Source organism: Primulina huaijiensis, chromosome 13 (genome assembly GCF_012295235.1).
Source record: "Primulina huaijiensis isolate GDHJ02 chromosome 13, ASM1229523v2, whole genome shotgun sequence".
Lineage (NCBI taxonomy): Eukaryota > Viridiplantae > Streptophyta > Magnoliopsida > Lamiales > Gesneriaceae > Primulina > Primulina huaijiensis.
This window is the reverse complement of record NC_133318.1, coordinates 2,461,143-2,475,920: the sequence shown is the minus strand read 5'-3', so window position 1 is coordinate 2,475,920 and position 14,778 is coordinate 2,461,143. Positions and strand designations below refer to the sequence as shown.

The 14,778-nt window shown below is 34.0% G+C and overlaps 2 protein-coding genes and 2 long non-coding RNA genes across 4 annotated transcripts; 1 reads left to right on the top strand and 3 right to left on the bottom strand.

The window, feature by feature from the left end:
• Window positions 1–5,100: 5,100 nt before the first annotated feature.
• On the bottom strand, window positions 5,101–7,706 carry LOC140991859 (putative late blight resistance protein homolog R1B-23). The gene is made up of 2 exons (XM_073462019.1): window positions 7,215–7,706; window positions 5,101–7,116 (listed from the first exon to the last, which is right to left on the bottom strand). The coding sequence occupies exons 1-2, from the start codon at window positions 7,704–7,706 to the stop codon at window positions 5,101–5,103; spliced, it is 2,508 nt and encodes an 835-aa protein (XP_073318120.1).
• A 1,390-nt stretch (window positions 7,707–9,096) lies between these two features.
• On the top strand, window positions 9,097–10,936 carry LOC140991021 (uncharacterized). The gene is made up of 3 exons (XR_012177764.1): window positions 9,097–9,147; window positions 10,350–10,393; window positions 10,516–10,936. It is a non-coding gene; the product is annotated as an uncharacterized lncRNA (long non-coding RNA).
• Window positions 10,937–11,359: 423 nt separating this feature from the next.
• On the bottom strand, window positions 11,360–12,498 carry LOC140990883 (uncharacterized). Its single transcript, XR_012177731.1, has 3 exons — window positions 11,709–12,498; window positions 11,569–11,633; window positions 11,360–11,483 (listed from the first exon to the last, which is right to left on the bottom strand). It is a non-coding gene; the product is annotated as an uncharacterized lncRNA (long non-coding RNA).
• Window positions 12,499–12,664: 166 nt separating this feature from the next.
• On the bottom strand, window positions 12,665–13,870 carry LOC140991858 (protein FAR1-RELATED SEQUENCE 5-like). Its single transcript, XM_073462018.1, has one exon. It carries the CDS (start codon window positions 13,868–13,870, stop codon window positions 12,665–12,667), a length of 1,206 nt encoding a protein of 401 aa, XP_073318119.1.
• Between the last annotated feature and the right edge of the window lie 908 nt (window positions 13,871–14,778).

Below are 14,778 nucleotides of genomic sequence, written 5' to 3'. Positions count from 1 at the left end.
TTGTAACTGAAGCATTTAACATGGAATAAAGGCTGTTAATGGCACGTAATGGTATATTATGACCATTAATTGAGAGGCTAACAGTCAGAATTTTGCCTATAAATAGCACCATCAAATCTCTGAAATGGTGTTACACAAATCTTGAGTTATCACTTGAAATTCGAGCTAAGAGCGTGCATTTTCGAGCAGTAAAATCCAATAGCGAGAACAAGCAGATTTCAGACTTCTACCGAAACTTCTAGCAAATTACGGTAAGTGGGCTTATGTATAAATATCTTGAAATTAGGTTGATAATTTCTATTTTGAATCAAAGTATATGTATTTTTTATCTCTGATTTTTGAATCACTGAAATCTTGTGAGCTAATGGTAGGAATATGTATTCTGAAACATTCCTGATTACTGAATCCTGATTACTGATTACTGGCCTCACCCCTTAGAGGAGAGAACATATAGGGGACTGATATCAGTTTAGCCATGAAATTCACAAACGTGCTCAGTGCTTGCTTGCAAAATTTTAAGTTCTGATTTCTGTTCTGATACCTGTTATTCCTGAATACTGATTCCGGTTATGAAAGTAAGAGTTTCTGTATATTATTTGTATTACTGTTTCCGTTGAAAATGGTTTTGAAAACTGGGAGTTATTTCTGCCTCCGCTTATTGAGTGACGACCATATTACTCACCCACCAAACACATCTCAGATAAATATAAGGAAGAAACTTTAGAAGAAGAAGAGCATAATCAGTTCTGGGGCTGGTGAAGAAGAATGTTGTTCTCAGTTCTAAATGATGTTTTTCGCTGTATCTGTTAAAACTTTGTTATGTCTGATTTTACATTTTCGCTGTGAAACGTTAGTTATTTGAGTTTGTATCAGACAATGAAATATTCAGTATTATGAATAAAAAGACTGGTTTCTGAATTTCGTACTTCTGAGGCTTGTTGTTTTCGAATGTAAATTTGAAAGTAACGTCGGTGTCGACCAACCTCAGTCTCGGAGCGTGACAGGAGGGACTTTAGAACATCCTTGGGAGATTGTGTTATGCCCTGAAAGCACTGTCAGGAGTTATAAGATCACCGAGAGAGGTGTCCTAAAGTTCCTCCCCCGAACTATTTGGATATCCCTCTTGCTGTGGAGAGAGATTAAGATCAGCTGATTTTATTACGCTTAATTATAAGCGATGAATTATCTTATTGAGTAATGGGAAGAAGACTACTCCTCGAAACTTTAACAAACTCTGTACCGGTGTTTTCTGTTTTTAATTTGAATTATATTATCATCATTATTATTTTTTATATATAAATTTTATAATTGTATTATGAAGATATAAATTTATACTAGTTAAGCTAAATAAAGAAAACATTTTACAAATGTAGGAACTGAGAGTACGAAAGACCATTATTCTCGTCTAAAATGAATGGAATGATTATATTTATATATATTTTAACTGTTCTCTTTTGAAAAAAAATTATAACAAAGAAAAATTATACCAACACAATATACTTTATATAAAATAAAGTTATATTTTACGTTAAATCTATAATAATAGAGGTATATGAAAAACTTATTTATAATTATAATTATAATTATAATTAAACGGGATACATCCATTTTCAGATCATATTTCCGGGAAAATGCGACTCAAAGTCTCAAAATCCCCTGGAAATGAAACTGTCGTTGCCATTCAGGCCTATCAACTTCCCCACGGTTTCATCTTTTCCACTCCACCCATGTTACTGTTCTCTGTTCCCAGTAATCCAATCAATACGTTCTGTTTAATGATTTTTTTTCTTGATTTTGTAGCCAAAAGAGGATATGCTTTTTTTTAACTCCTAGTCGATCAGTAAGTTCCCAAATTCTGTTTTGTATTGGTTTATTTGTGCGAGTTCTGCTTTTTAACTTTTCTTTGGATTACATATTTTGGTTACAGAAGAAATTTGTTTTTGATTAATCTTGGTCACAGCTTGTTGAGTTGAGTGCTTAATCTGTATTGTATTGTTGGGCATCCTAGGGGCAAATCTACTAGTTAGTTTTATTTTTTTGTACTTTCCAACATTATGTGATTTTGTTGTTAGCCTCATGAAAGTTGTTTTTTAGCCTTGAGCTGTATAGTCGTCGATCCTTCTTTCAGAGGGTTTCATTTTCTGACCACTCTTTAACACATTTTACCTGTGAAAAACAAACATAGATTCTGCTGGAGAACTCCAGAAAATAGTCTTTATTCCAAAAGTTGAATAGGTTTTCATCAAGAAATTAGATTGATGGTTGGCCATCAATGTATTGAGTATATGTCAATTTTACTTACTGTGAGTGGATAAACAGAATGTATATATGTTAAGCCTGTTTTAAGAAATTTTATGCTAAATAGCTTTTGCACAGACCTAAGTTTTCTCTTGTGGCTAATACTACTTTGGAGACTGGTTAATTAAGCTGTGTCATTGTTCTATGATACTTACAGAAATCGATTTATGCTTTAACTTTCGAGTTTGATGTTTGTTCATGTGTATGTTTGAACCATTCATTTGTGGGATTATTAGTGCAAATTGGCTCGACTAAGGCAATTTCGACATCATGCCACCCCATTTACCTTTATTTGCATGACCAAATACATAAGTTTATGAGAACAACATCCAATTCACTTTTATTTGGCTGCATCTACTCTGTTCACTGTATGACTAATTGTAGTACGACAATATTTGACAAATAGCATGTACTAAAATGACAAATAATTCAAAGAATTATAACGAAATATCACAAACCCATTGTAATTGTATCCATCAACAATCTGAAGGCCAAAATAAGAATTTCACTATCATAGCAAGAAAAAAATGAGTTCTTCCCAAGTATCCACTAACCATAAAACACAAAATGCTTCAAAAGTATTCATTTGGCCATAATCAAGTACTTCACTTTGCAGCCTTCTTTCCTCTATTCTTCTTGTTTTCAATCGGAGACGGCAGATGTTAGGATGGAAAGCTTCACATGTTTGATCAATTTTTATTTATATGAACTTATATGTGAATAATTATACGTCTTTGGGTTGTTTTTTAAGTTAAATCTAAAAATAAAATGATCAGTTAAAGTTTTGAATATTGATCTTTAATCTAATCATATGACTTGCTAAAGATAATAGATGATGTAAGTTCAAGTGCATTAATTGAGACAATAAAGAGCCCTTTGAATCAGACGTTGGGAAGCATCTATAAAAGGCTCATCTTGAGACATAATAAAGACCGAATATCGTTTTTAAAAAAGAAATCTTTCATTGATTGAAATCAGAAGTCTGCTGAAAAATATTCCAACACACACTTGAAGTTTATCAAATCAAGAGGATCACTTGTGCCCAATAGTCATATCTTTTGGAGCTAATTTATAATTCAAACTATGTATGTTTTTGTGGAAATATTTTTTGCTTCAATTTTAAGAAATAAAAGTTCATAGTTATATGTTGAAAAAGGTATTGTTGATCATAAACGAACAGGAAATAAATTACGATGTGTGTATCAGAAGTTAGTATTGTGCTCGGGTGTTGGCAACACTAGCACACAACACGCAGCGGAAATTAATTATTAAACAGACACGTAAGCTATGGTAACAAGAATAAAACATATTTAATTATGTACAAGTACGGAATACTTGTACAATGTCTCATGACAAAAATTATCACTAGAAGACTTATAAATTGTTTACAAAAACTAATACTAGTGACAAACATAAAAAGTATATTATTTGACAACCCAAGGAAGCTAGTAAGTTGCATCTAAAACCAAGCAATAAAACTACGTATGCAAATCTTATGTCACATAAAACAAAAACTGCCGAGACTCTTCAAGCAACACTCCACACAAGTGTTGTCTTTCAAGTGTCTTCAACACAGATCAACGACACAGCAAAGTAATCAACCGATCACACAAAAGCTTCTGATATAAATAAGCTCAGCTCTCGTATTTTTCTTCTCTGCAAAAATAACTTCACTCAACCACACTCGTGGCCGTGACACTCTTCATATTTATATCCATTGTTTGACCTAAAAACAATTTCATAAAAGAGTCCTACAAAATATGAAAATAAATTCTTTTAAACAAGATATCATATCCCAGAATTGTCCAAGGGCAAACATATTAATGTTCTCATTTATGGCTAGATTAAAAATTATTATTATTTTCAATTTATAGGACAATAAAATATTAAAAAAAATTTTGTTATGTAATGCAATAATTTTTTAAATTTTTTTAATAAAAATTGTTTTAAATTTTATGAGTTTTGTGACTGGAAATCAAAAAATAAAATGAACGATGTTAATAATTTTGATTTAAAACTATTGTTAGCAAAAAAAAATGTTTAAAAAGTACAAATAAAAGGAAAAATATATGGATGAGAAAAGAATGAAAATTTTAGTATTTGTATAGATTATTTGAGTTTAAGAGATTTCCCAATTAAATGTACATCAAAGTCTTTAGGTTGAATCAAAGACATTTTTCAACATTTTATTGTCGTACCTAATGCTTTAATTCTTGTACTTATTAGAATTTCTAGAATCCTTAAAAATCTATTGATATTTTGAATATATCTAGATTTTTGTAGAGTTTTTTTAAAAGTCAAGTTTGAATACCACATGACTTTTTAAAATTCTACAAAAGTTTACATTGAATATCACTAAGTTTTTATAAAGTATATAAAAGTCTAGATTGAATACCTCTAAACTTTAAAAATCCATAAAAGTCATTAAAAATCTAAATCCAATACATCCCGTAAGTTATAAATTTTTTCTTAAAATGTAAATCTTATCAAGTTCATCGTTGTAGTATGGGGTATCAACAAATGTGTAAATATAAAATACTTAAATCTCTTTTAAAATAATTTAAACATTATTGTTTATCGGGAAAATTGCATCAGCACCTTCCTACCGGAAAAATGAGAGAAAAACCACTTTTAGAAAAAGGATGATGAATCGAAATGGATTATTTTGATTTCAAACAATAAAAACAAAAACTACTTGTTTGGGTAACTTGTGAAGCAAAAATCTCCCATCCAAACAAATTATACGAATTCTTACAACTTTATTCCGTCGTAATAGTTAATCAAAACAAGAAAGAAGAATTATCAAACAATCACACGAAGCTGAAAAGCATAGTTTCCATTTTCATGTTGCTCCTCCTGAATTCGCCTTGCTGAATCCACTAATGATTCCTTGCAGTACTTCAACTCGATAAACTGAAGTGAATCTATCTCTCCTATCCCACTAGGAATCTCCTTCATATCCCATGCACATTCAAGACTCAAGCTTTCAAGGCATGGGAAGTGCTCCTTTTCCGCTTCCCATTTCACCAAGCCATCTAATGAAGAACTGAAGTACTTGAGTTGAAGAAATTGACCTTCCACGGGCAACCATTCGGAGTATTCAAAGACTTTAATATTCATCATCTGGAGTACTTCAAGCTTTGGGAGTGACCCAATAATGTTCATATTTTCCCAAGGAAAAGGAACTTCTAGTAGAGTTAACTTGCGAAGGTTGATTGGAAATTTATAGTTCCATGTCATTGAGGGATCGGGCAAGTCAGACGCAAAGACTTCCAACTCTTCAAGTTTTTTCAGACGGAAAAGATAGTCGACATTGAAATCATCCACATTATCAGACTCAAAATAAAAAACAACTTTCAATTTCTTTAAGTTCACAAGTATTTTAACGGCCTCTTCGGTAAATTTAAAATTGCTCACTTTCTCAAGTGTTTCAAGACCGCTTTCGGGAAGAAAACCAACGTTAGAGGGATACAACAAATCAAAAGGGACATTCATGATCAGATGCCTCAACTTCGGCATCGTCCAAACTTCATAGGGTACTTTCAATAGACTTTCTATGAATCCATGTTCAGTTCTGTTACCAATTAAAGTCTGAAGATTGGGAAGTTTGGATATTGAGGCAGGAAATCCATGGGGGCATGATATATCGTTTAAGGCAAAGGCGATGTACCTTAAGTTGACGAACATTGAGATCGCATCAGAGAAATTCGGCCAAGTTGTTTCCGGTGCATCCAAGATACTGAGGCGCCTACAACTTATAGATAAACTTGACTTAATACGCATCTCGGTGAAAAATAGAACTGAACGTATGCTTGAATCTGGTATCAGCCACTCCTGAGAATTATGAGTGCTATGAATTCCGAGGCGACGGTGTCGATTTTCTGAGAATGCATTTAGGGCATTCCTTTGGGATGAGACATGACAGAAAAACATCTCTTCTTCAGCTTTTGTTATACAAATATCCCTCAACATATCATGGATCCCAACAATTTCCAGTTTTCCATCCGGTCCTTTTTTGCTCACTAAGAGCAGACTTCTGTTCACAAGATCCCCCAAATAACGTTCTCCCACATCTTCCAAGCACTTAGAGCGGTCAGTTGGTTTAAGAAACCCCTCTGCCACCCACAATTTGATTAGCTTAGAAACATCAATCTGAGAATCTTCTGGAAATGCCGCAATGTAGAGAAAACATGGCTTTAGTCGAAGAGGTAACCGATCATAACTCAAACATAGAATCTTTGAGCATTGCATCTCAATTGTGGATTCCTTCGAACTTATATTTTCCGAAATATTTTCCCACAATTCTTCTTCTGTCATGTTTCCAGGAGACTGGAGTAATCCGGCAACCACCACGATGGTGAGAGGAAGTCCCCCACAATTTCTTGCAATCTTCTTCCCAATTCCTACCAACTGAGGAGGACAAGATCCTTGTCCAAAGATCCTTTTTTGAAGTAGTTCCCAACTTTGATCTTCATTCAAAAACTTCATTTGGTGGATCAGAGTACTAGAATATCCTGCATAAACAGCAATATCTGATAGCCTCGTAGTTAGCAAAATTCGACTTCCATTGTCATCATTTGGAAAGATCTTCTTCAAATCATCCCAAGCCTTGGTAGTCCATATATCATCAATCACAATGAGATATCGCCTACCTGTGAGATTTTGGTAAACTATTTTTTCCAATTGGGCAGTGCTCACATCAGATTGTTCGTTGTGATGCGTGGGTGGTTTCTTGAAGGATCGAAGAAGCCCTGAAAAGATCTCTCTTTTATTATGCTCTGCAGAAACTGTAATCCAAGCGCAGACGTCAAAATGATCCTGAGCAAGAAGTGGATCCTCGTAAGCTCTTCTAGCTAGAGTCGTCTTCCCTGTCCCTCCCATCCCGACAATTGGGACAATTTGGAGGTTAGTTGGACCATCGTATAATCTTTGATCGACTTCAAGTCATCATCAAATCCCACAACCATTTCTCCGACAGTGAGTTGAACCGTGGATGAATCATCCACAGGAGAAGAATGAGTTCTGGAACGAAGAATATCATCAGCACCGTCGCTGTTCTTCATCTTCATCACCTCTTCCCATATAAAATCAACCCTTTCAATCGCCATGTTTAAATCTTGATCCAATGCCATCTTCTCCGACGAACTCCATTCATCGATATTGGCTGATATCGAACACAGATACGAATCAATGAAATCTTGAGCTTCATATGCAGCTCTTCTGATTTCATCTCCCACAACGCTATACAGCTTGTCGGAATAATCCTCAAGGAAAATGAGGGTGAAACAAACCTTTTCGTGGAGGGAAACAATTTTTCCTTTGTGAAGATCAGGATCGATGTACTTTTCAAGATTCAGAATCTGGTGTAGTGATCGAGTAAGGGAAAGAAGCGCGGCGTAAACAGCCATGGGAAGACAAAGTTGGAGGGCTTACAAATGAGAGAGACGTAGTCATGTATTTGTATTGCTTAATTAATTCACTTAACTAATCATTTAGCATGTGGGAACAACATATGGCTAAAATGTTAATATTTAAATAATGTTCTACTTAATTATTAATTTTTATGTGGGAACTGAGAACCCGTAATGACATTAGGTGAACGTCTGACTTAATGCAATAATCTGTAAATCATATTTGATAAATCATGTATAACATGTTAATTTTAGAAAATATCGGTAATCGTTAGTCAAATACTCACATGATACACTTAATCAGAATGTACTATTTTTTGCTCAATTTACTTTATTAGTCATTGGGAGCAAGAGCTGGATAATGTGTTATTTATTTAAACAATATAGGTACTACTTGGTTTTGATGTTGATTAGTTTATTAGCAAATAAAAAATAAGGATTTAAAACATAGTTGACTGACCTTATTTAATTAATCATTTTTTTAGCATGTGGGAAACAAGTGTGGTATTTGACAAACCCTTGATTTTAGTTAATCATTTAGGACGAGGAAATAACGGGTCGCACGGTATCACTATAATTCATCGTTATTCTAAGAAAAGATAATGATATTTTTACTGATTTAATTATTTATGTTAGGCAGAATAAATTTGTGTGAGACGATCTCACGGGTCGTATTTTGTGAAACGGATCTCTTATTTGGGTCATCCGTGAAAGAGTATTACTTTTTATGCTAAGAGTATTACTTTTTATTGTTAATATCGGTAGGATTGATCCGTCTCACAGATAAAGATTCGTGAGACTGTCTCACAAGAGACCAACTCTTTATGTTAAGTGTGTGTGTTTGTATATATATATATATATAAATTGCAAATAATGATATATAATATTGGATATAATTGAAAATCAAAAGTAAATTGCTTAATGATATTTCACATATCATTTCCCTACTTCGTTCTCTCAACTTTTCCAAGATCAACCATATATGCTCGAGTTTTGGATGTTAATTAATCGATTTTTTGTTGTAAAACTGTGGGTTGGTTTCTGGTTTAGAGACGACTCATATATTTATTTATTTATTTATTATTATTATTATTATTATTATTATTATTATTATTATTATTTATGTTTGTTAGGGATTATATTATATTTTATTAATATTAAAGAAGTGCGTACACTGGCAAGTCACATGCAACACACACAAGCACAGCTGGCGCCCACATGTGCATTTTTTTTTAAAAAAAAAAATTTAAAACAAAAAATTAACAATTCAAAATTAAAAAAAAGCCTTTTCACCCAAAAACTAAATCCTCCATCCACCTATCGCCTTCACCAACCAAAAAAATACGAGAGAAACACAACACCACATGGTCGTGAGCTTCAAGTGAAGGCGATTCTGGAGATCTCGTGCAGGCTTTTTCCGTGCGCCTCAAATCCGAAGGTAAATCGATGTTGTTGGAAAATTTCTTACTTCCAGTAGAATATGTGCCATTTCTGCTCCTAAAATCGATTCCTTTATTGCCTCTTCCCAACGTAGGTACTCCACGCCGACCTAATTAACTCTTCGAATCACGAGTTGGAAACGTAATATTATAGCAACTGATTGAAAAGAATGTCTAGTTTGCCTTTCCCCCTTTTCATGAAACAGTTATAGGTAATCCGTAATCCTTAATTTTCTGACGTCAATCATGCAATATCTTCTATGTCAATTTCAATATATGGCACTGCATCTGGGGGCATTTGGTATAGGTTTGATGTTATTGACCACTTTCACTTTTGTTTATTAATTTCGCACATCTCAAGTCGGGGGCTTGGTTTAGAGGTTGGTTTTCTCGCAAAGTATTGACTGATGACGTGGATTAGGAAAGAAAATGTAGTTTAGGAATTAACATTCTGCTATTCACCAGAGGCATAATTTTTTAGGCTAAAGGCGAGGTCGGGGTAAGGGAAAATCAGGTGATTACCTGAGGTTGTTGTTCATGGACGGAAAACAACCTTATTGGGGCCATCATTGCATGTTGTTTTGGAGGTTTACATTGTTTAGCTCTAGAAAAATTGTAAGATCTAAATGCCCTTACAAAATCTAAATCGACCATGATTGTCAAAGGGCATGATCGTAAAATTTCATCTATATCACACTTATCTGTTACATGGACAGATTAATTGTGATAATGATGAAGATCAGATTATAGAGGCATAATATAACGTGTATTAGATGATATAAATCATATATTTTACGGAGAGAATCTTTGTAATTCCCCTAGCAACAGCTAGTCTGCAAGAATAACAAAATATGCTGAATAACTAACATTTCGGTAATCCACGCCAATCTTGTGTCAATCTCCAACGAGTATGCATTCGGATCTATGAAGATGTATTGATTAATCTGTAAATTAACAAAAATATCATTTTACATTATGAAGCTGCGATTTGATTAAAATATATTTCATCAACTAAAATTTTTGTAATATCTTCTCACTGTTTGTGGCCGTTAGTTTGTTTGAGTGTGAGAATGTAAAGCTATATTGGAAGAGATAGGGGCAGTGAACGTGCTGCTGTTTGTACTAAGAAACCCCGTTTGGAGTTCAGCTTTGATTGAAAAATTATACACGTTCTAGTGCCAACTCATTTTGCTATGCACAGGACCATAATCATTGCCGTACTTGTTTTGCTGAGTTTTGACAATGGTGAGTTATAAATTATTAATTGTTTGTAGTTATAATATTTTATGTATGTGTGCTGAAAAGGTTTGTGAATTTTTGTACATTTTAGGAGAAAACATATGTTGTGTTTGTTGGACGTGAACCAGGTATTTATGATACGTGGGGAGAAGCATCTTCTAAAGTTACCGGACATAAGGGTGTTGTCCACCAGTCTTTCAAAAATAGAGATGAGGCAGAAAGAGCTTATGACGTATTTTTGGTAAAAACAAGCTGCAGGCACTTCTTCCAACTCTAGTGCAAATGAAAGTTCTAGTTCACCTACATTTTCAAGTTCAAATACGAGGGCAAAATTTTCGCAGACAGAACAAATAAAGAAGTTGCAAGGGATAGAATAGAACTTGGATGAGATAAAGAAGAATTTGGAAGCGATTGTAGAGAATTTGAAATCTCTACAAATTAGTGACCATCATTGAATATGTTGTTGGAAGTTGTTGCCTTTGTTTAACTGGAAAATACATTATCAAGTTTTAGTCATTTTCTACATATTGGTAAATGTGTAAGACCTAAGACATGTTGGTATGTGGTAAATTGTGGAATTTGTTTTTTTCCTCTACCACAATCGCACAAATTTGAAAATGAGAAACAACCATTTTTTAAAAAAAATTTGCATCAGAAAGTCTGGATTTATTTGCTCGGAAATTTTTCTGGATTTATAATCAAAATTTTCGGCTATATCAGTAACATGATAAGTAATTTTTCAGCAAAAAAAAACTAGCATCCACATACATCTTTAAATCACACGATCAGATTCATGTTAAACTGGAAGAGAAACAAATGCATTTTTTTTAAAAAAAAATTCAGTTTATGGGATGCTATCATTAATAAAACTGTTCATATTCTAGCATAAAGGAAGGAAATAAATTTCTCCAGCTTGATTAAGAATACCTTAAGCTGCAAAATATCAATAAATACCCCATGTACCACTTACACATCCGAACTCAACATATGTAATCAAAAGTTAATACCATACAAGCACCAGCACCAAAAACATAACTTCATACAGATTAATTTCAGTCATCAAAGCCCATTCCAGTTGTCCACATGTTTGTACTACCTGCAATTATGAACACGATGATTACAAAAAAATTATGAAAGAAACAAAATTTAAATGCATAAAATAATTTATGTATTTGAGTTACCATGTATTGATCCAAAATCTTCTTCATCTGAGTTCTCATCTGTGTCATCATTATTTACGGTTGACCTGATAAATGAACTTTGTCATCTGTACTAATATTAAAGAAATTATTAAATTTTTAAAAAATTAATCAATACATACCCGTCTTTCAAATTTGGACAGTTGCGTTTGTCATGTGACACACCTCGACGCCCGCATCCACGACACTGTCTGGCCCTTGATGTTTACTTCTCCTTCGATGATTTTAGTCTCTTCCCACGTCTTTTTGTTCTAATTTCAGAAGGATCAATGATACCAATGGCTCCATCCAAGGTTTTCCTACTTTGAATCCCACTGCGTAATGTTCTATTAATATTCATCTCCTTCATTTTGCTATCAATAGAATCAAACTATTCAGTCAAAAAGTTTGTCCCCTCATCAGTGAAAGATGCAACATCAATTAAAGCTGAAGCTTTACAAGATAGCCTCATATGTCTAGACATCAAACACCTTTCTGGATCGTCAACCACATTTTGCTCAGCCATAGTGTAATGTACGCCAATCTTTGCATCTTTTGTCCACCGTTTGAATATATACTGATCAGGTAAGTGGAAAACTTGGTTGATACGAAAAAATGCTAACATATGCCTACACGGAATACCCTCAAATTGAAATTTCATGCAACTACATGATATATCGTCTCTTTGTATGTCATGCGTAATCAGCCTATGTTTGGCAGAAGAAGAACCTAGAAAATTAATGACATTGTAAACCCCAAACTCAATTCCAATAGATGCTTGTTGCACATAATAACCATGACTCAGACTAATTTCATTTTGAAACTCCAACCATTTGTTTTTCGTGTATACATTCACCATTTGCAATTCCATTGGCCAGTTCGATTTAACCTTTGGCCGCTCGTTCAAATCAGTATGATCGGCAACTAACTCATTGTGTCTTTCGTGTCGAAGTGCCTTATTGAAACGAATTATAAAATCCATCAACGAGTTATTGCTACAGACGTACTTCGTGAAAAATGTATGTGAACTTTCAGACCTCTGACTACTTGACATTCCAGCAGAAAATACATGGTTGAAATATGTCGGCACCCACTTATGTCACAACTCATACATCAATGACAGCCAATCATTTTCTACCAAGTTAGTACAATTCATAACCTCTTCCCATGATCTCTCAAATTCAATAGAAGTCGTAGAATGTACAATGACATTTTTTATGCTTTGATAGAGGTCACGAAAAGTCACCGGCTTCAATTTATCTGGGAATTTGTTTAGAATGTGCCACAAACAATATCGATGAATTGTTTTAGGGAAAACTTCACCTATGGCTTTCGTCATAGCAGGATCCTGGTCAGTTATGATCAAATTTGGTGCTCCTTTAGGCGTGGCTTCTAGAAACTTATTAAGCAACCAAACAAAAGAATCAGTTTTCTCATCACTCAAAAATCCACAACCGAAAACAATGGTCTGATGATGATGATCAACTCCTACAAATGGTGCAAAAATCATCCCATATTTGTTGGTGTTATACGTTGTATCAAACACCACTACATCACCAAATGCAGTGTATGCCCTCCTTGACACATGATCCGCCCAAAAGCAACGAATAAATCTATTGTCTGAATCTGTCTCGTAATCAAAAAAGAAAGTTGAACTCTTGTCTTTCTCAGACAGAAAGAAATCAATCAATGTTTCGGCATCAATACCCTTGTGCTCATCCCTAAGCGTTTTCTCGTAGTTTCCTATATCTCTTTCCGTGCAACCTACATGTTCAGGCCCTCCAGACTCTATCTCAAACAATCGCATTTGTTGACAAGTAGGTACATTCGCTTCTGCAAACTGTTGTCTCAGTGCTTTCTTTGCTGCAGAAACAGTACGATGTGAGCGTAACAAATGCACCTTTGAAGGAGTTGATAGTGGATGATTATGACTTTTTATGAAGGTACTAACAACCCAACCTAGACCTGTTTGTTCCTTCACAACTGAAATATTTGACTTACATCCAGTTCTAATCTCACCACGAGCTCTTTCCTTTACTGGTTCATCACTTTTTGATTGTTTACTCCATCTGATTGCATCTGTATGTCCTTCTTTAAAGCATACAAATTTTTTCCAGATAACTTCATTTGTTTTCTTACTTTTTTTGCTATTGCTCATTCTCGCACTAAAACCAGATTCTATTGCGTATTGGTTGTAGAACGAAAACGCCTCCTCTAAAGATTCGAATTTCATCCCTATTTCTGGCTTTTGATTGTCTCCAACTTGGGGAATGTATGACAGTTTATCGCCGCTGTTTTCTTCCATTATACAATATGAAATGAACAAAATTACTTTTGGTAAGATATTTAAATTCCTTTTTCTTGATTAAAATGGTGAGTTTTTAAGCAATCTATGCTTATTTTTAGTTGATCAGTGTTAAACTTTGATGAATATTTATGGTTTTCTGCTTTTTGATTGCGTTCTGTTTTAGCTTTTTAGAATATTTATTGTCACTTGCCTTTTCAATTGTGGAGTTGATATTAATTTATCAAGCACGTGAATTTTCAAGAATTCAAAAAATCGAAACCCTTCATCTCAGGTCATTTATTTTCAAGAAACAATATTAATTTATTGAGCACATGGATTTTCAAGAATTCGGAAGACCGAAACCCATCATCTCAGGTCATTTATTTTCAAGAAAAACACTCATTTGTTTCTTCGATCTCTTTTGATTATCTAAGAAGTCAATATGTATTTTCAAGAAATCGAACAGACCCTTAATTTCTCTTCTTATTTTTGTTTATTATATGATAGGATTACATTCACACATACATCGAACCCAATTTTTATTTCCAACCACTTCGATTTACATTCACGCACATATTTTTATACCCGCGGTTTTCTAATACATTCATGCACATATTCTACCGGAAGTAAGAAATTTTCCAACAACATCGATTTACCTTCGGATTTGAGGCGCACGGAAAAAACCTGCACGAGATTTCCAGAATCGTCTTCACTTGAAGCTCACGACCCTGTGTTGTTGTGTTTCTCTCGTACTTTTCTGGTTGGTGAAGGCGGTAGGTGGACGGAGGATTTAGTTTTTGGGTGAAAAGGCTTTTTTTTAATTTTGAGTTGTTGATTTTTTGTTTTAAAAATTTTGTTTTTAAAAAAAAAGAAAAATGCACATGTGGGCGCCAGCACGGGTGCATGGTAACAACACTTATATATAT